Source organism: Liolophura sinensis, chromosome 1, assembly GCF_032854445.1.
Source record: "Liolophura sinensis isolate JHLJ2023 chromosome 1, CUHK_Ljap_v2, whole genome shotgun sequence".
Classification (NCBI taxonomy): Eukaryota; Metazoa; Mollusca; class Polyplacophora; order Chitonida; family Chitonidae; genus Liolophura; species Liolophura sinensis.
This window is the reverse complement of record NC_088295.1, coordinates 34,808,218-34,828,122: the sequence shown is the minus strand read 5'-3', so window position 1 is coordinate 34,828,122 and position 19,905 is coordinate 34,808,218. Positions and strand designations below refer to the sequence as shown.

General features: G+C 38.7%; 1 protein-coding gene across 1 annotated transcript in view; it reads right to left on the bottom strand.

Annotated features, from left to right (window-relative positions):
- Positions 1-19,905, bottom strand: part of LOC135481670 (cadherin-23-like) — a 54,636-nt gene that overhangs the window by 11,891 nt on the left and 22,840 nt on the right. Inside the window, exons 15-30 of the mRNA XM_064761378.1 lie at positions 19,422-19,586; positions 18,414-18,481; positions 16,529-16,763; positions 15,289-15,540; positions 14,684-14,756; positions 13,701-14,152; positions 10,667-10,811; positions 8,902-9,105; positions 8,282-8,595; positions 6,009-6,554; positions 5,461-5,655; positions 4,105-4,339; positions 3,061-3,380; positions 1,893-2,129; positions 1,211-1,299; positions 323-415 (exon numbers count right to left, since the gene is read on the bottom strand). Of these exons, the coding sequence (XP_064617448.1) occupies positions 323-415; positions 1,211-1,299; positions 1,893-2,129; positions 3,061-3,380; positions 4,105-4,339; positions 5,461-5,655; positions 6,009-6,554; positions 8,282-8,595; positions 8,902-9,105; positions 10,667-10,811; positions 13,701-14,152; positions 14,684-14,756; positions 15,289-15,540; positions 16,529-16,763; positions 18,414-18,481; positions 19,422-19,586 (3,623 nt within the window). The remainder of the gene's footprint in view (positions 1-322; positions 416-1,210; positions 1,300-1,892; positions 2,130-3,060; positions 3,381-4,104; positions 4,340-5,460; positions 5,656-6,008; positions 6,555-8,281; positions 8,596-8,901; positions 9,106-10,666; positions 10,812-13,700; positions 14,153-14,683; positions 14,757-15,288; positions 15,541-16,528; positions 16,764-18,413; positions 18,482-19,421; positions 19,587-19,905) is intronic.

Sequence of the window (19,905 nt, the reverse complement as noted above, 5' to 3'; positions counted from 1 at the left end):
TTGAACGATATCTCAGTCACTAGGATCCCTCTACAATATAGACATACTGAACACCTTCTCAGCCATCAGGTTCCCTCTATAATATAGACATACTGAACACCTTCTCAGCCATCAGGTTCCCTCTATAATATAGACATGTTGAACACCATCTCAGCTATTAGGATCCCTCGATAATACACAGACATATTGAACAACATCTCAGCTACTAGGATCCCTCTACAATATAGACATATTGGACATAGAAATTTTGAATATATCAGGGCATATACAGTAAACATTTACAATGTGAGAAACAGTCTCATACTTGCATGTATGCACTTACTTGAAAGGGTCTGGCTTGCCCTGAATGTCTTCATGTGTGCGGACTTTATCCACAATAATGTGATAGTACCCTTCTGTTACATTTTCAAGTTGTCTGTGGGTAAAACAATTGCAACTGATGATAAAATCCAGTTTATTTGTTGTAAATGTGGGACAGTCGCAATACTATCAGCATTTTATATACTTCACACAGCACATGGAATCAAGATATATAATCTTGTAATTTGAGTCACACTGACAGACAGTGTCAAAACAATTAAGACATCAGTAAGCGATACTAGGCGCTAAAACCATTCCATTACTGTAATTCTTTAACCTTTACACATGTTTGCAAGATGCTGATTCGTTCATATTTTGGCGCATTACTCGGTATAGATAAAACTACACTTTTTGTGACCATGAAATTGGCTAATCCAACCAATTTAGTTTTGTCTCAAAATCACATTAAAAATGTGCATAAAATGTACTGAAAGTTGCTCTTGAGGAAATAAGAATAGTTCAAGTTGGTGCAACATTTTATATCATGGCACACCTTAAAATCTGAAGGGATCAATTTCACTCCCTGAAACTTGTCTTCAAATGCCATAAAGAATTAAGGCATGTGCATGATTTTACTTAAAGGGCAATTAAATATAAGTCACTCTGAGTGATTTGCACGGTCCCCTTCCTTACATGTTTGGGATGAAGTACTAGGTCTGAGATTGACTATCAGAAGCAGATTCAAATAAAACGGTCACTTAAGATTGTTTTGATCAAAATCCTCATTAAGGTAACTGATGTCCACCAAAACTCAGGTACTTGCCAATATTTGACAATTTTTATGCCAATGATCTAAGCTCACCCTGTTCATCATGATCACAGCTTTTTAGAAAGAATAGCAAGAACTTACTGCACAATCATGGTCTTGGACTTGTTCACTGAGTCGGGAGAACCCAAGATAACGATTTTCACCTGTTGATCTTTGTTGATCAGGTAAATCTGCAAAACATATGTAACTCATAAAAATCTATGTGGCACCATATACCAGTACATCTAAGTAATGGGGAGTATCCCCATAAAATGTTCTCACACAAACTACCTCAGTTCACACTTCTGGTGACTACAGACGTGAATGGGTAATTTTCCTTGAGAATAGAGATTGCTTTGGTTATAGACACATTTACTTCTGTAGCCAGTGTCTGTAAAGTCACGATTAAGCATGTATACATGCATTGTGTTTGAATTATCGTAGTCATGTAGCAACTGGACACCAGAGCTATGAAGACCATCAAGATTTGCAGTAGATGAATGTACTCTTGAAACAGATTTTTAAGCAAATTCAGTTCAAGGTTCAAGGTCGTATTCTGCTCAACAATACTTAGGAGATGAACATTTTCACTGCAATATGCACCTGCAATTTTGTAGTTTATATGTGCCATTAATCTTAAAGCTAAATTCATTTTATGGAAAAAGATATTAAAGATAATTTCTGAACAGAAAGATCTGCTCTTCACAGTCTTTTAACTTTATGGGACTGAGGGAAGAACTGGTTGCACTACAAATCGAATGTTGCACATTAGTACAGCGCTCACCTTGACATCAGCTGATGAATTTCCTGCAGAATCCGCTACTAGAACATTGAAGGAGAAAAATCCGAACCAATTAGCCTTGAAATATGTATTGGTCTTGACAACCCCAGAGGGGGACAACTTAAACATGTCTTCTGCACGCTCCTCGCCCAAATTATCTAGAGTAGCCTTGATTTCACCAACAATGACGAAATTATGTCGCTTGTTGTTTTCAGCCTCGTCCTCATCTGTTACATACTCCTATAAAACAGTATAATTTAGACAGTATTAACTATACATTAGAATTGATTTGATCCCACTGATTGGTGTTTTGCGCCGTACTCAAGAATATTTCACTTATAAGACAATGGCCAGCATTATGGTGGGAAGAAACCTGAGCAGAGTCTGGGAGAAACCCACAACCATCCGTAGGTTGCTGGTAGAGCTTCCCATGTATGGCCAGAGGGGAAGCCAGCATGAGCTGGACTTGAACTCACAGCGACCACATTGGTGTGAGGCTTGCAAGTCATTGCTCTGAGCTAGTGTGCTAACCACCGCTGACAAGAAGGCCCCCAATTAGACATTATGTAAAACATCCACACTAACAATAGATAAATTACTCTCAAAAACACATCAACAATTAACAACCAGTATCAAGGAGACGAAAGGTAAGTCTGCTCCTTTCAAAATTTGAGCAACACCAAAGGGTGATCAGACAAAGGGAAAAATGACCAAACCAAAAGTTGATCAGTTCTCATTAAAATCCCTGGTCATTAAGTTTCAAACAGAAGTGGACTAATACTGATTCAGCACAGACAATGTGCTAAACTACTACAATAACAAAATACTGAGAAAATGACAAGTACAATTAGGCGTGTCATGTCACAAATACACTCTGCATATATGTTCCCCAAATATTCCTGTGTTGTTGTAACGCATGTTTTTACACACTTTCAATAGTCTTTAAATTTCACATTTGCTTTGAACATCTCAACTTATAGATGATGTACTTATCGATTTAAAATCCATGATACTGATATGGCTGATCAGTGGGCAACGACCCTCCTACAACATGCATCATTAATAGCATGTTAAGCAGACTAATCTCTCAACAACAGATTCACAATAGCACAATATGATACATATGAGATCGCTATAGTCAAATTTCATAGAAATTGCAAAGTTAACTTACAGAGAGCGATATGATGTCCTCCCCATACTGAGTGTCACGTGTTATTCCCACACTGATTTCTTTGTTTTTAAACACTGGTTTGTTGTCGTTGACGTCCTTAATATTCACTGTAATCCACAGCATGGTTTCATCTGAAGCATTATACCAAGGTGGTGGGGTAATGGCCCGCTTGCGTCTGCGCACATCATTACAGTTGTTGCAGTTTTGGAGTGCTTTAACAACAAGGCTAAAAGGACCCGGTGTTGTTTCTCTGTCAATCTTCTGTAACAGCCTTATCTCCCCTGTAGTCCTGTCCAGGTCAAAGTTTCCATCATGATCACCTATCAATGACAAAAGTAGTCACAACACTGAGCAAAAGCATTTCCGGCCATGCATGAACAGTCCCTAATCAACAACATTTACGTTACTCAGATTTACAAATTAAACTCATGTTAAAAGAACATTTCACTTTATACAATGGCGGCCAGCATTATCGTGGCAGGAAACTGGACAGAGATCAAGGGAAGCCATGACACGGATCTTTCCATGTACATTACAGCTTTATTCAAATGAAGTCAGCGTCATGAACATGACATAGATAATCAATATACTGAAAATCAGCAACATGGTAAAAAGCTGTTTACATACCAATTCATCTGACCACTATAACTGTATCATCAAGAACAGCAACCTTGTGGGCTGGGGTTTACTTCATGTCAATATGCTCATACTTAACAGTGGCCTAAAATTTAGCTTAGTCTAGGCATAGCTTGGAGTTCTCCATCACTCATTGTAGTCAATCAGAGTCGATTCTGTATCCCTTTAACACATATGTAATTGTGTTGATCCTAAGTTTGGGCTAATTCCATGTAACTAATTCAGAAAACTGAACCAAATGTACAGAAGTTCCCCAGAAATCAAGCTGGTTTTCAATTACTCAATTAATCAATTACTGCACGGAAATGAAAGCGTTTCAAGGCATTACACCTTCATCAGCACAGGTAACTGACCTGACGGAAATTCTATTCAGGACCAGTCGCTATGTACTTACTGCTGAGCACTTACCTACAAAACAGTAACAAATGTTGGAAGTGTTGGTAGAATCAGCATCAAATGCTGTTACTTTGCCAACTAGGCCATCTTTATTCTCTTCAATAACAAACTCCTTTGGGACATTCCGTGGGTGTTCAGTTGGGTCAAACTTGGGTGGGTTATCATCCTCGTCAATCACATATATATGTACCACAATTCTGCTACTCTTTTGATCCTCAGGAGCATTATCCTTGGCTTGTACATAGAGCTGGATATAATAAGATCAAAGATTAGGGCTGGTGTTTGTTTTATTCACATGTGTTTCATCATAAAACTTAGTCCAGTCCAATAAAATTTTTGTTTAACGGGTAGAATGAATGTCAGAGGATGAAAAAAGATATATTTACGTTATTGGGAAGTCATGAAAATGAGAAAAATTAAAATGAAGGATTATGATCGAACTAAATAAAAAGCTGGATTTTAGACTTTATTTTTATTCCATTTTTTGGATATTTTAGTGAGAAGTTATATACTGAAACTGCATATGGAGTCTTTTCCAAATATCAAATGAGCAAAGATCAGATGAAATTAAATGAAATTTAGCATTAAATTTTATTTGTTTTGCATGCTAAAACTGATTTCCTCTTAAAGTCGTTACCAACATTTAAATTGTACAGTTTATCAAATTACTGTTATGCTCTCAATTGAGCCCATGTTTTTGTTTACAGTCCTTTGATTTTCCAAAAAAATAAATCAAGTGGTCCACAGGATTATTTAAAGGAGAAGAAAATTTTAAAAAATGACACTATAGGCTGAAAAGAGCATATTTTTTTCTACCTGATGGTGAGTGCTGCATAATTTTGCAATTTTTCCTCACTATACATTTAAAGCCTGAAAACAGCAAAGTTGGCATAAATCGCTGAGTTCATCGCGTCCTCCATCTTTAACACCCTGTAATTTATGCTGGGAGTGTGTTGCCTCTCAGCCAATCAAAGTCGTTAAAACTGCCAGCTTGTTCTTGTAAACTCGGAACCTACGTACAACATTCTGGATTCCCGATCATCAAGCGGAAAACCACTTATAGTGTTCGCTACCTCCTGGAAAGAAGAGTTCTACCGGAAATGAACGAACCGCACTTCGGCGGTTTCCGACGGAACTTCTTCTTTTAACACAGAAGACTTCAGGACTAGTTCTTTGGCAAAATGGAGTTGCCCACAGTGGATGTTGGCGCTGACTTCATTTATAATTAATTAACTTGAGGTACATATTAGAATTTTTTATGGCATGCAACTGTGAGGAAATGCATACACTTTTCAATGGTATTTGTGTGATATTTAAGTTTTCTTCTCCTTTAAATTTCACCTTACACTTCTTTACAAAAGTACTTACAGTGTACTCCTTTCTTGTCTCATAATCTAAATTTATTTTCGTGGTCAGAGCCCCAGTTTTACGGTCCAGCGTAAAATTTTTGTTGATCTGCGGTCTTCCTACACTCGTGATTAGCTCAAAGTCAATCTCACCATTCTTTCCCTCATCCTTGTCTGTTGCAGTGAAATTGTAAACACTGGCTCCAACTCCTGTGCCCTTTAACAGAATAACCAAGTAAACAATCATGTAACAAAAGGAAGAGATTTGGGCTGTAGGAGACACACAGATGCAAAACTTCAAGTCAATACATTTTGCATATTTTCAGATGCCAACCTTAATATTTACCTGAGTGTGATAAAGTCACATAATTTTGAAATTTACTGTAATTAGCACAAATGTATGCAAAACTGGAGCTGTACACAATAAGTGCCCTTTCAGCCGCAATAGCACTTGCTTGAACGGTAAACTACACACAAAGGCTAAATTTTCAATATTTGGAAATTTACAGTAATTAGCATCACTGAAATACACTACTTTATATGAGCAATGACTGCAGCCAGTACACATACCTCTTTAATATATATTGGGCCATTTGGTTCTTTGATATTTGGTGCATGAACATTCACATCCAATATCTCCACCAAAACAGTGGCACTGGCAGAGTTCTGGGGTGAGCCTCCGTCCTTGGCTATAACAGTGAGGAACCTCCAGCCCACAGTGTCCGTCAAGGAATGAGCCACAGTGATCTTCCCTGATGAAGGCTCGATACGGAACAACTGTACTCCCGTAGCATCAGTAGCATTAGTAGCATTAGTACTACTGCTTAGCTCATAGCTCACGCTGCCATTACTGCCCGCGTCCTTGTCTGTGGCAGTTATTGTGTACACAAAAGATCCAATGCTTCTATCCTCACGCACCTCCTCCGTCACATAGAATGTTGTGCTATTGAAGACAGGTGAGTTGTCGTTGACGTCTGACAACTTGACAGTAAAGGTGGTCACATTGCTCCTTCTATTGATGGGCTCTGGATCCTGATAGTTGTCTCTGGCCTCAATTCGCAATTGGTACTCAGCTTTAATCTCCCGGTCTAACTGGCTGTTTACAAACAATTCACCCTGGTTGAAAAATACACCAATAATTAATAGCGCTATAAATATAAAAAATTAAACCAAAATGAAAAATAAGAAACTGCATCGATGATGTATCTAGATAGTATCTGGGCGAACAGTTCTTGAAAAATATTTCTGTCTTTGTGTCATGCAGTCCTTTGACTAACACTGAGTAAAAAATCAAATTTTGAGAAGCAACTTTTGATAAATAGTTTAGTTCTCGCTTCTTTGTGTTTTGTGCCTTTTCGGTCCACATCTAGTGTGGACACTAAGATAACATTTCTTCTTCCCGGCCTCCGCGTGAAGCTTTTGACTACTTTAATTAGACCTACAATAATCCGCTTTGCTGTTGCTGCTAACATCCAGGATATTTTACACAAGTATAGCAAACACCAACGCACTACTGTCCAAACTGAAGAAAAAACCCAACAACTTGTAAACATGTTATTTATACACATACAGGTTATGCACATACATTTTACTCCAACTTTTATACAAGTTCACAGACAAAATGATATATGATTTCATCTGAGTGTTGGTTCAAACAATGTATTGTTAAGCATAAATTAACAGAGTGGAATTATTTAAATGAAGGCATTTTGTAGCTAAAGAGACAAAGTTATATAACAAAGTTATATAGACAAAATCTAATTTGTCCATTATTAAGTTTGTATTTATTACCACTTTTTGGACATGAAATTTGTATTGTATTACAGCGTTATTGTTGCATGGCATGTCCGTATCAAGGTGTCAATTTGGTTATCTAAATTACCGAGTGTCAGATAATTTTTCTCTGGCTAATGACAATACAGAAAACCTTCTACAGAAGAAACAAAAAATATCTGTTCACTTTTCATGGGATATGAAGAGTGAGCTAGTTTTAGCAGTTGTGGTGATTCATTACAAAGCTTGCATCAACTCATTTGTAAATCACTACTTTAAAAGAAGATTGCCACGTTGCAATCAAAAAGACACACATCAGATACTTTGCTTGAGTCTCATGTATGGTGTTAGTCTTTCAAAAATTCTTTAATACCATTCTAACAAAGAGCTAGATTTTCTGTCAACTTTCCACAGCCAGCATGTAGGCACATTAATAAAGCTCAGCCATGTGTGTGTGATCTGTCACAGTGGATGGATCACTGATTCTCTGTGTGCGATCTGTTACAGTGGATGGATCACTGACTGTGTGTGTGCAATCAGTCACAGTGGATGGATCACTGACTCTGCAGGTCAGGCGCCCTAAAAACACTCTCAAACTTTCAAGGGCTGCGCTAATCTCCTGTCTGGTTTTGACTTAGCCTGAGCTGTGCTGTAGCACAGACCCTAACAAAGTTCCAAACCTACTGACATACAATGTAAGGCTGCAGCTGGATTCAAACATGTGACTTCATTTAATATGAGAAAATGGCCTCAACTTTGGTCAGAAACATTCAAAGGCTGGGTAGCCTGGTGTAATGACCTCAAACAGCCAAAGGCTGGGTAGCCTGGAGTAATGACCTCAAACAGCCAAAGGCTGGGTAGCCCGGAGTAATGACCTCAAACAGCCAAAGGCTGGGTAGCCCGGAGTAATTACCTCAAACAGCCAAAGGCTGGGTGGCCTGGAGTAATGACCTCAAATAGCCAAAGGCTGGGTAGCCTGGTGTACTTTTTGTCCAGAGCCAACCAACAGTATATACCTATCTAATCTTCACGCACGTTTTTAAATATCTTATACACAGAGATGCACTCACAGTTGTTGAGTTAAGTCTAAACTTTTGATCGGCATTTCCTGCTTCGATGTGGTAATTGATCTCCGCATATTTCCCGCTGTCCAGATCTGTTGCCCGAAATGTGAAAATGCTATCATCTACATGAGAGTCTTCAGAGATTAGTATCTCCTGGGGGTGTGACACAAACTGGGGATTGTTGTCATTTTCATCCAGCACATTGATGGTAACAGTGGTGTTGGATGACAGTCTAGGAGTGCCGCTGTCATATGCTATCACAGTGACGGTGTGGTTTCCTTCTTTCTCACGGTCAAGCTTCTCTGACAAAGTTACCTTTCCTACAAAACGAACAGGAGTTTGCATTACATGATCCAGGATTAGACAAGATATTATATTCCCTGCTTTTTTGGACTAGTAAGGATCAAGAATGTAATATCACGACATCACAAAGTGATGCGGTTTGAATCCACACCTAATGTGTTCTAGTTACTGGAATGAAGGAGTGAAAACCACTCACCCACGACCTGTTCTCTGGTATGCTGAAGTTATAATTACAATTGCACTGGATGTCCAACACAATCCAAAGTTACTTTAGCATCATGCATATGTAGAAATATAACTGATGTTTAGGCTACAACACAAACCTGTTGACCTGTCAATGGAAAACTTAGGGCTTTGAGGAGACAGCTCAAACTCTATACGTTGATCTTTGTCTTTATCTATGGCGGATACGGTCAAGATTTCGTAGCCTGGAACTTCTCTCTCTGAAACATTTCTACTGTATCCTTGAGGCTTGGAGAACTCTGGCGCATTGTCATTATAATCCAAAAGTGTGACTGTGACCGTGCCTGAAAAAGCAAAGTCATCAATGAAACTTTCACCAGTTTTGTATCCCAACAGTGGGTGTCTCCATGCATTCTTTAATGTCAATAATGGGGGAGTGAAGGGGGGAATCGATCCAAGACAAGGAGAGTAGAAATATACATATATTTTTGTTTCATTGGCGTTTAACACCTTGCTCAAGAATTTGTCATTGTTTGACGTAAGTTGGATTTATGGGAGAAGTGCTGTGGGTAAAACTCCAGACCCCAGCATGATGAAGCTGTCTTAGTCAGATTTGGTCTTAACGTCAGGCATTATTCTTGATCTTTGATTTGAACGTTAAAGCTGATTTTCATTTTTGTCATGACGGTCTAAGACAATTCTGAGCATAAAAATCAAATCTTGTCAAGGTCAAAACTATGTCTGGCTTTAAAAACCTAAGGCAGTTATGCAGATGTGCTACCCCTAATGAATGTAATGTGTACAAACACTCGTGTTTACATGTACAAATCTGATTTGATGTGAACAAAATCACGACAACAATGTGGCCGATATATTTTTAACCCTTCTTAAAAATCACTTCAAATAAAAGCACGCATGCAAAAAAGTTTTAGTAACAGTAAGCCTTTACTTCTATCACTAAAATAGAGATGTCAGGAATTTCCAGAAAAAAGGCTAAGGTACCCTACTGGGCAACAAAAGACATGTTTGGTGTCTTAGTTTGGGTCATTAAGAGGAAAATTCTTCATGTTCTACTTCAAGATAATGACTGTAATAAGGATATAGCACGTTTAGCTGGTGTATAATCTTTGATGTGTTCTGTATATTTTCTATGATCAGGATTTTTTGAACAGTTTGCTTACTGCGCTGTAAAAAAATTGTAGACTGGAACAAATGTCACATATATGAATACCCTAAAATATTTGTGACAGGAGCAATCTTGGATTAATTAAGTTTGACAGCTTTTCTAGACTGGGGACCTGTACTGATCATGTGATGAAGTGAATTTTCCAGTTGCAACATTGTAATTCTGAGAATTATAAAGGCGTGCTTTGTTCAAGAATTTTTCACTTCGTGCTTTTACATTTACTTTGTTTGTGCACGTCATCGCCAGCCATTTTGCCTGGAAAAGCGTGCTCATACAATGACAAGGAAAAAAAAAACAAAATCAAACTTTGGATTTTATTTTCTTCCGTGTATGGCTTCTAAGCATATTTTATACCTCTTTCGTGTACGGTCGTATTTTCTATATGTTTGTCTTACAAAATACGCCAAAATCGTCCAAGTAGGCAGGTCTGGCTATGTGATCCTGGGGCATGACAAAGCTCTTGACTTAAAGCAACAAACAGAAACAGTAAAAGCTGGCTTTGAACCAGTGGTGCCTTACCAGTCCTGTTAATAAGGCAACATATAAGCTTGGAAGACACGGACTCCTTACCAAGTATCTTCATTCAGATAAGCATGTACAATCTGAATTAATACAGGACAAAGGAAAAGCACCGCACCTGCAGTACTGGTATGTCATCATAATTATCATATCTGCCTAATCAGTGTCGTTTTCCCAGTTGTTGAGATGATTACCCCTACCTGTTGCTGTCTGTTCTCCAAAAGCTGGTAGAGCGTTCTTGTCACGGACACGAACGGTTAACTTCACAACTTCAGCAGTTTCTCGATCTAGAGGACTGCTAACCACTATAATTTCTCCGGTGTCAGGTTTTACACTGAAGTAGTCCTACAAGGATAGAATAACAAACAAATCAGAATGATTGACTGATACCAAAACTCTGCACACATCTGCCTCATGGTTGATGGACATATGCTATCATACAGATTATCTACTGCGTGTATATGGATGAAGACTCCAGATTAGACTGATTTCAGCTTCATGCTTCACAATCTGTCAATAAGCAACTTTGATCAACCCATGTACTCTCCCCCTTCTTCTGTTGGGTAATACATGTCAAAATGTAAAATGCTTGCGTCAAATCTGTTGGGTAATACATGTCAAATTGTAAAATGCTTGTGTCAAATTGTGAAATGCTTCACAATCTGTCAATAAGCAACTTTGATCAACCCATGTACTCTCCCCCTCTTCTGTTGGGTAATACATGTCAAATTGTAAAATGCTTGTGTCAAATCTGTTGGGTAATGCATGTCAAATTTTACTGCTTGTGTCAAATCTGTTGGGTAATACATGTCAAATTGTAAAAGGCTTGTGCCAAATTGTGAAATGCTTCACAATCTGTCAATAAGTAACTTTGATCAAGCCATGTACTCTCCCCCTCTTCTGTTGGGGTATTTATGTAAAATTCTGTGTGGAACTGGTTGATTAATGGGTGTCCTAGCACTATACCCAATAACACTCCACCCAAACAACAGTGGCCAATTTCATGGGTACAGGGAAGCCGAGGAATTCAAAGGAAATGGCCCTGAGTAAACCAGATGGCTAAGGTAACCTAGAGAGACCATAAGGAATTAGTGGAACTAGAGTAATCCAGGGAGATCATACGGAACTAGAGGGCCTACAATAAACCAGAGAGATCATAGGGAACTAGAGGGCCTACACTAAACCAGAGACAATAGGGAATTAGTGGGACTAGAGTAAACCAGAGAGATCATAGGGAACTTGAGGGCCTACACTAAACGGAGATGATAGGGAATTAGTGGGACTAGAGTAAACCAGAGAGATCATAGGGAACTAGAGGGCCTACACTAAACCGAGATGATAGGGAATTAGTGGGACTAGAGTAAACCAGAGAGATCATAGGGAACTAGAGGGCCTACACTAAACCAGAGAGACAATAGGGAATTAGTGGGACTAGAGTAAACCAGAGAGATCATAGGGAACTAGAGGGCCTACACTAAACCAAGATGATAGGGAATTAGTGGGACTAGAGTAAACCAGAGAGATCATAGGGAACTAGAGGGCCTACACTAAACCAGAGAGACCATAGGGAATTAGTGGGACTAGAGTAAACCAGAGAGATCATAGGGAACTTGAGGACTAAAAATAAACCAGAGAGACGAAAGGGAATTAGTGGGACTAGAGTATATCAGAGAGATCATAGGGAACTAGAGGTTCTACACTAAACCAGAGAGACCATAGGGAATTAGTGGGACTATAGTAAACCAGAGAGATCATAGGGAACTTGAGGACCAAAAATAAACCAGAGAGACAATAGGGAATTAGTGGGACTAGAGTAAACCAGAGAGATCATAGGGAACTAGAGGGCCTACACTAAACCTGAGAGACCATAGGGAATTAGTGGGAGTAGAGTATATCAGAGAGATCATAGGGAACTAGAGGGCCTACACTAAACCAGAGAGACCATAGGGAATTAGTGGGACTAGAGTAAACCAGAGAGATCATAGGGAACTTGAGGACCAAAAATAAACCAGAGAGACAATAGGGAATTAGTGGGACTAGAGTAAACCAGAGAGATCATAGGGAACTTGAGGACCAAAAATAAACCAGAGAGACCAAGGGGAACTACCGGGCCTAGAGTAAACCAGAGAGACCATAGGGAAGCAGAGGGCCTGCAGTAAACCAGAGACACCATAGGGAATTAGTGAGACTAGAGTAAACCAGAGAGTGAATGAGTGAGTGCTTGAGGTTTAACGTTGTACTTAATAATTTTTCAGTCATATGACGACGAAGGAATCCTTATATTTCGTAATGTGCCTCCTTGTTGCAGGACGGATTTCCATCACTCTTTTATCTAGTGCTGCTTCAATGTGATGCCTTACCGAAGGCAAGCAAGCCGCCCCGCCCGAGCCATTTTACAGGTCAACCAGTCATTGCACTATCTCCTTCATGCTAAACGCCAAGCGAGGAAGTTACGACTTCCTCTTTTAAGGTCAAAGGTGTGACTCCACCCAGGATTAACCCTGGATCTACTGCTCCCAAAGCGGATGCTTTTCCAACTGTGCTATTGTGGCCGGTTAAGAGAGACCATAGGGAACTAGAGGGAATAGAGTAAACCAGAGAGACAATAGAGAACTTGAGGATCTAGAGTAAACTAAAGAGACCATAGGAACTAGAGGGCACAGAGTAAACCAGAGAGCTTTGGGGGGGGAGGGGGGAGGGGGGGGGCTGTTCTCAATATGTCAAAGCTGTAAACAAAAAAGCATGTTTCTTTAATTCCTACATTAATTCTAACTTCATATCACCTAGTTGTTTGGGAAAACAAAGAACAAAGCGCTACACTACAAATGTACCATTTTCCATTTTAACTGGCCGCACTTGACATTGTCCAGAGAAAGCTAAACTTGTGGAGTGTTTGGATTGAAATCAAGGTGATACACACCATTAAAATGGTGACTGACAACTTGTTTGGGGGTTTAACTTTAATTTTTGTGATTTTTGGATGCTTCCTGAGTGGAAGCTTTAGTTACAATTGTGTTAAATGCGACATTATGGTCTTGCTCAATTACTCCTGCTTAATGAGGTGCTATGAATTCAAAATTACTTGAAGATCAAGCACATGTTTTCTTCACATACAGCTCTGACACTCTGAGGACAGCACAGGCCGTAGGAGAGAGTTCCAGGTCAATGAATGTTACAATCCTGTAATTGTGAATTAACAATCCTGTTTTTAAAGACGACACCCAAGTCTCCTACCTTTACAAGCTCTGCATCTTTAACTTCTGACCCACTTTCATCAATCCCTGTGGTTTTGTTAACCATTATGTCATAGGTAAGATTAGCAGTCGTGTCCTTATCCATGGCTGTGTAACTTCCAACGACTGTTCCATCTGTTGCATTCTCCTGCACCGAAAAGGCAATTCCAGAATCTTTGAACTCGGGTGGCTTGTTGTTGACATCCAGAATGCTGATCGTAACACTGGTATTGCTAGATAACTGAGGGAAACCTTTGTCTCGTGCCACTACCGTCAGGTTATAGAAGCTCTGTATATCACGATCAAAAGAAGCCCCGTAAGCCACCTCCAGTTCTCCTGTGCCAGGGTTCACAAGGAACTTGTCCTGTCCACCTGATGCTATGCTGTACTGTATCTCATTGTTGGGAGACATCCCATCTGCATCAGTTGCTGATATGTTCACTACTGGTTTACCTACAAAACACAGCCAGCACTCAAGATCACCCCATACTAAAAGGAGGGTTGTGCCATCATAGTGCACATTTTCATGTAGATTGCATAGGTTGTGTAATGTATGATGTGACTACCAACATTTTTAATGCTTTCATGGCTTTTCTGAACTTTTCCTAGTCATTAAGCCTGTACTACAGCTTGTGAAAGTCTGACTGCAGGCTAAACATCACTTGAATTTGTTACAACAAGAAAATGAGAGCAGCATCTGAAAACATTTGTGCACCAGTGGCTACCATGATACAAGTGAAATATTCTTAAGCAGTAGGAAACTCTAATCAAATAAACAAATGGGGAAAAATGGATAATAGCAGGCTTGGGTGAGCAAAACACTGCTTGATTAAATTATTTTATACCTGTTTGTTTCTTTGGGGTAGGCATATGTCAGCACCCTTTTTTCTGCAATAACACCTTTACTGCTGCAGTACAGGTATATGTAATTCTCCACTGGAGCAATGACCTAAGGTACAGCTAGCAGAGTGCAGATGTACTTACCACCAGGTGCATCCTCAAATATACTAGCTTGATAGTTTGACTGTTGTAATACAGGAGGATTGTCATTCTTATCCTGCATGGAAAGAATCAAAACAAAATACTAAACAGTCTTTGACATTATATCATACACTTGGGGGGCCTCCGTGGCTTAGTTGGCTAGCGCAGTGTAATGACCCAGGAGTCTCTCACCAATGCGCTCGCTGTGAGTTCAAGTCCAGCTCATGCTGGCTTCCTCTTCGGCCGTAACCTGCGGATGGTTGGGGTTTCCCCCCAGACTCATAAGCAGATTATGATTTGACATTGAATTGAATTACATGCACACGTATGTAATACATCATGCAGTTTGAGACTAATGACGCAGTCCTTTGGAAGGACACTTTATTTTCCCAGAAAAAATTTTACCACATAATTATTACTTGGATAAGATTCTTTAACACACCCATTTTGACAACACATTGGGACAGATTAATTACAAGGACCAAATGTGATTCTACCATTCTCACACTATTGGAGCTGGCTTTAAGGTGATTCCAAACACCTGCTGTCTGAGAATGCTAAGAATTATGACAAATACTCACTGATGAATCAGAGAAACATGAGCTTACCTCAACTGTTATGGTTACATTCACTGTGGTGCTTAGCGGTGGTAAACCTTTGTCTGTTGCGGTAACTTCTAACATGATAGTTTGACGCAACTCCTGGGGCAACTCCTCAAAGTCTAAGTTTGGGGAAATCTTAATATTGCCTTGACCATCCTCAGTGGTAATGGTGATATTCTTTTTGACTGCGTCTGGCACATATGACAAATTATACAGCACCTCGCTGTTCAGAGTGCTTGGCATGTCCCCATCAGAAGCCTGTTAATGTGAACAGCAGTGAAGTACAAGCCAACAACATTAACGAAATCAGATCAACAGCACAGTAAACACTCTATGTATTCAACATAAATACATGTAGATCAATCAGACACTGGTAAAGGTACACTGTGTGGACTACCTGTGTAATAGCTAGCGTACAGCATAAGAAACATGAATACTATCTGACCAATGTCACATCACAACCTGTTCAGTCTGAGAGCAGTTCCATCATCATCCTTTCAAAATTAGAATATAAAAATAACAACCTGAATGGTTCTTAATCTCCATTATAAAGTGGAAACGAGTATGGTGAAAATTTAGTAAAACATTCTCTCTTGTATGAAGAAACAACCAGACTAGATTTACTGAAACATTTTCTCTTGTATAAACAGACAACCCCACTGGATTTATGGAAAACATTTTCTCTTGCATGAAGTGACAACCAGGCTGGATTTACTGAAACATTTCCTCTTGTATAAACAGACAACCAGAGTGGATTTACTGAAACATTTTCTCTTGTATAAAGTGACAACCAGACTAAATATAATGAAACGTTTTCTCTTGTATAAACAGACAACCAGAAGGGATTTACTGAAACATTTCCTTTCGCATGAAGAGACAACCAGGCTGGGTTTACTGAAACATCTTCTCTGGTATGAAGTTACAACCAGAAAAGCTTTACTGAAACGTTTTCTGTTGTACAAAGTGACAATTAGAATGGATTTACTGAAACACTTCCTCATGATGAAAGTGACAACTAGAATGGATTAACTGTATCATTTTTACCAGTTTGATTGTATACTGATTCTGAAGCTGTTTTAATAAGAACTGAGAGCACCCAAGTCTTAATATGCTAACGAACACAGCAGAAATTAGGTCATTTTCACACTGCATAGCTGACCGTACTAGTCTATACAGAGTTTGGCATCAGATGCAACGTTTTAGGGTTGACTGCAGAATAAAGATGAAGTACTGAAGCTTTCCTTACCGAGACAGACAAGGTGGGGAATGCCTCATTCTCCGTAACAAAGCTTGAGTACTGATTTCGCAAGAAGACAGGAGCTTGGTCATTTATATCTTCCAGGTTAATGATCAGCTGACTTGTGTTACGGTTTCCACCCCTGTCTTTGGCTTCCACAGTCAGGTAATAAGAAGATAGCTTCTCTCTGTCCAAATTCGTTCCGTTCTCAACCACCACTGTACCATCTGGTTTCATACGAAATCTGAGAAACAATTTGACGAATATTAATACGCAAAACTGTTTGCCAATGCAAGTTGCTAATACTGAGTCTGACTCCAGATCCTAGGTCATATACACATCAAATATTCTATTTCTGTTCCCTGCAGCATTTCTATGCCTTTACATAAAGAGGTTTGTCATTTATTTTTTATTATATTTAATCCTCTTTGTAATATAACTATGTGTATGTGGATAAAACATTACACTGCAGTTCATCGTAAAGTCAATATACATGCATATGAGATGATTTTTTTCATAAATATTTTTCTGAAAACGTAATACTTTCAGAAAAATATTACAAATGGAGAAAAAAAAAATGTCCAACTTCAACTTGCAGCAAAATTTCTTTCACTTATCAAAGCATGCAAGGGCACCTCTGTGGCTGAGGTGGTTAGCGTGCCAGCAGAGGGTAATGACTCAGGAGCCTCTCACCAATGCAGTCGCAATGGGTTCAACTGCTCATATGGCTGTTTGTGGGAAGGTATGCCAGCAATCTGGTTGTGGGTCCCCTTAATGGTGGCTGCTGTCATATAAGTGAAATATTCTTGAGTATGGCGTAAAACACCAATTAAATAAATCAAAAAAATAAATCAAATCATGTAGAGCTTGTAAATTTTAAAATTTTTACATATTATAACAATCTTCAGTATGAAATTTTACATTGCATAAATACAATTTTATAGGTATATCTGTTCAGCGACAAACAAAATCATGTCTGAATCACAAGCAACATGAAATTACCATGGGTGTACCCATTGCAATATCAGAGGTTATTATATTGTGCCCAAAATCACATACATGACACAACTTAACATTTAGTGAGATACTGTTATCTCACTTGAATAATCTCATCTTTGGTCTGGGTAATATTTCTCTACATTATTGTATTTTCAAAAATTGTAGGATTCCTTCAACTATCTGACAAGCTTATTTGGTTAATTTTGATTTTATAACATGAATATGGAATCCCTGCATGCATAATGTTTTTCTTCACAAGACACATAAGTAAAAGATACTCAAACTATTTGTCTCTTGTGCTTTGGCATCATGAGCAAAAAAGATTTGTGTTCATTTAAGGCTTTTAAACCTGAAGTCTTATACCCCCAAAATTGCAGAAAATGTGGTAAAAACAGCATATTTTATTCTACCGTTCTCTTTCACTCTGCAGAGGCCACAAATTTTAGACCAATTAAAAGCAAGCTTTGGGCAGTGCAGTTGACCCCACATCACGGGGTCTGAGTGTATAATATCAAAAATGTAAAAAAACTAAAGCCATATCTATAAACTGTTTGAAACAGCACTTTTATCACTAGGAAATTCCAATATTACACCTTTATATAAATCATAAAAGCAAAAACCTACAAGTAAACAAAATCAACTCCTTTCATTCGTAGAAATAAATAGCATGAAAGAACATTATTCAGGGAGGTGAACGTATCAACAGCATGATGCACTTGATATTGTTTGAAAGGTCATCTCTATTTAAATGCGTATAATTGCACATGGGCCCGTAGCTAACAGCGAGGTAAAATGCTTTTCAATACACTTAAAACCGTGTTGAAGCAAAATTCCACCTGATTGAAGCATAAATTGAAGCAAAACTTTTGTTTCTTAAAGTTACTGTGACACTTACTTGCCATCTCCACCTCTTTGTAAAGAGAAAGTCACTTCTCCATATAAACCAGAATCTTCATCTGTTGCCTGAAAAATCACACAATATTCTCCAAATCAACCCTGACCCAGCTGGATGCAAACTATTTTTTTGGAGACTATACTTTAAGAATATACTAAAGAACTCTTGTCTCTGGTTTATACTGCTCTGATGAAAACGAGTGTAACTATCACCGTCCACATATATACCATTTCAATATTCAGGTTCTCACAATTTCATTCATACATGTAAATGTAAGTCCTATTTCCAGAAACAGGTGAAACTATGTTGTTATTCCGTGCTGTTTACTCTCAAGTATTTTAGGACAATTCACTTTCAATGAGCTGATAGCATTGTGTGAAGATCTACATGAACAGTTAAAGCAATACCCATTAAACATCTTTTAATTCTAAAAACACCTTATCATATGGCACATAAATTCCATTTAGACTAGATCTTTGATATGAGTTTAGAATGCAGAATTAGGCTGTACACGGCCATAGTGAGTGAGTGAGTGAGCGCTTGGGGTTTAATGTCCTACTTAACGATTTTTCAGTCATATGACACTAAAGGAATCCTGTAATGTGCCTGTAATGTAATGTGCCTCCTTGTTGCAGGGCGGATTTCCACCACTCTTTTATCTAGTGCTGCTTCACTGAGACACCTCAACAAAGGCAAGTAAGCTGCCCCTCACGAGCCATTATGGTAAACCAGTCATTGCACTATCCCCTTCATGCTCAACGCCCAGCGAGGAAGTTACAACTTCCTCTTTTAGTTATTTATGGTCTTAGGTATGACCCGACCCAGGATTAACCCTGGATCTACCACTCCCGAAGCGGAGGCTCTACCAACTTACATGGCCAGAGACACTGATCTTCATTATATACCTGAGATATATCAGACATGTGAATCTACTTCATACATTTGTACATTTCAGATTAGCCTTCTAAAAATCTGCCTCTCCCATGCCAGCTTCGATAGTTGACTCACATTGATCACGACGACAGTAGTGTCTGCTGCAGAATGTTCCTTGACAGATGCCACATAGGATGCTTTATCAAACTGGGGGAAATTATCGTTCTCATCAGTAACATACACCGTAAAGTTAGCCTCCCCTGATCTTTTTTCCGGTGTTGACGTCTCTGTGGCTTTCACCTTATACATTATAAAAATCAAAGTACATTGTCATCAAATCAGTTTACAATGAATTTTGACATGAACCCAAGAAAAAGGGACACCACTGAGTGAAAAGTTCTCCAAATACCAACATTATTCAGTCATGTTAGACACTAAAATCTACAGGTGCATAAAGAAACAACTGCTCCTCATTAGTGAGGATATCTTGTCTAAATAACCCAAAGCCCTATGTGCTATTTTCATTTATACATTACCAAAAGCAACTGAAAGTAAACTGACCTCAAGAAATTGTACATATTCTATTGTTTCAATAGTATAATTTTTTTTCTACTTTGTG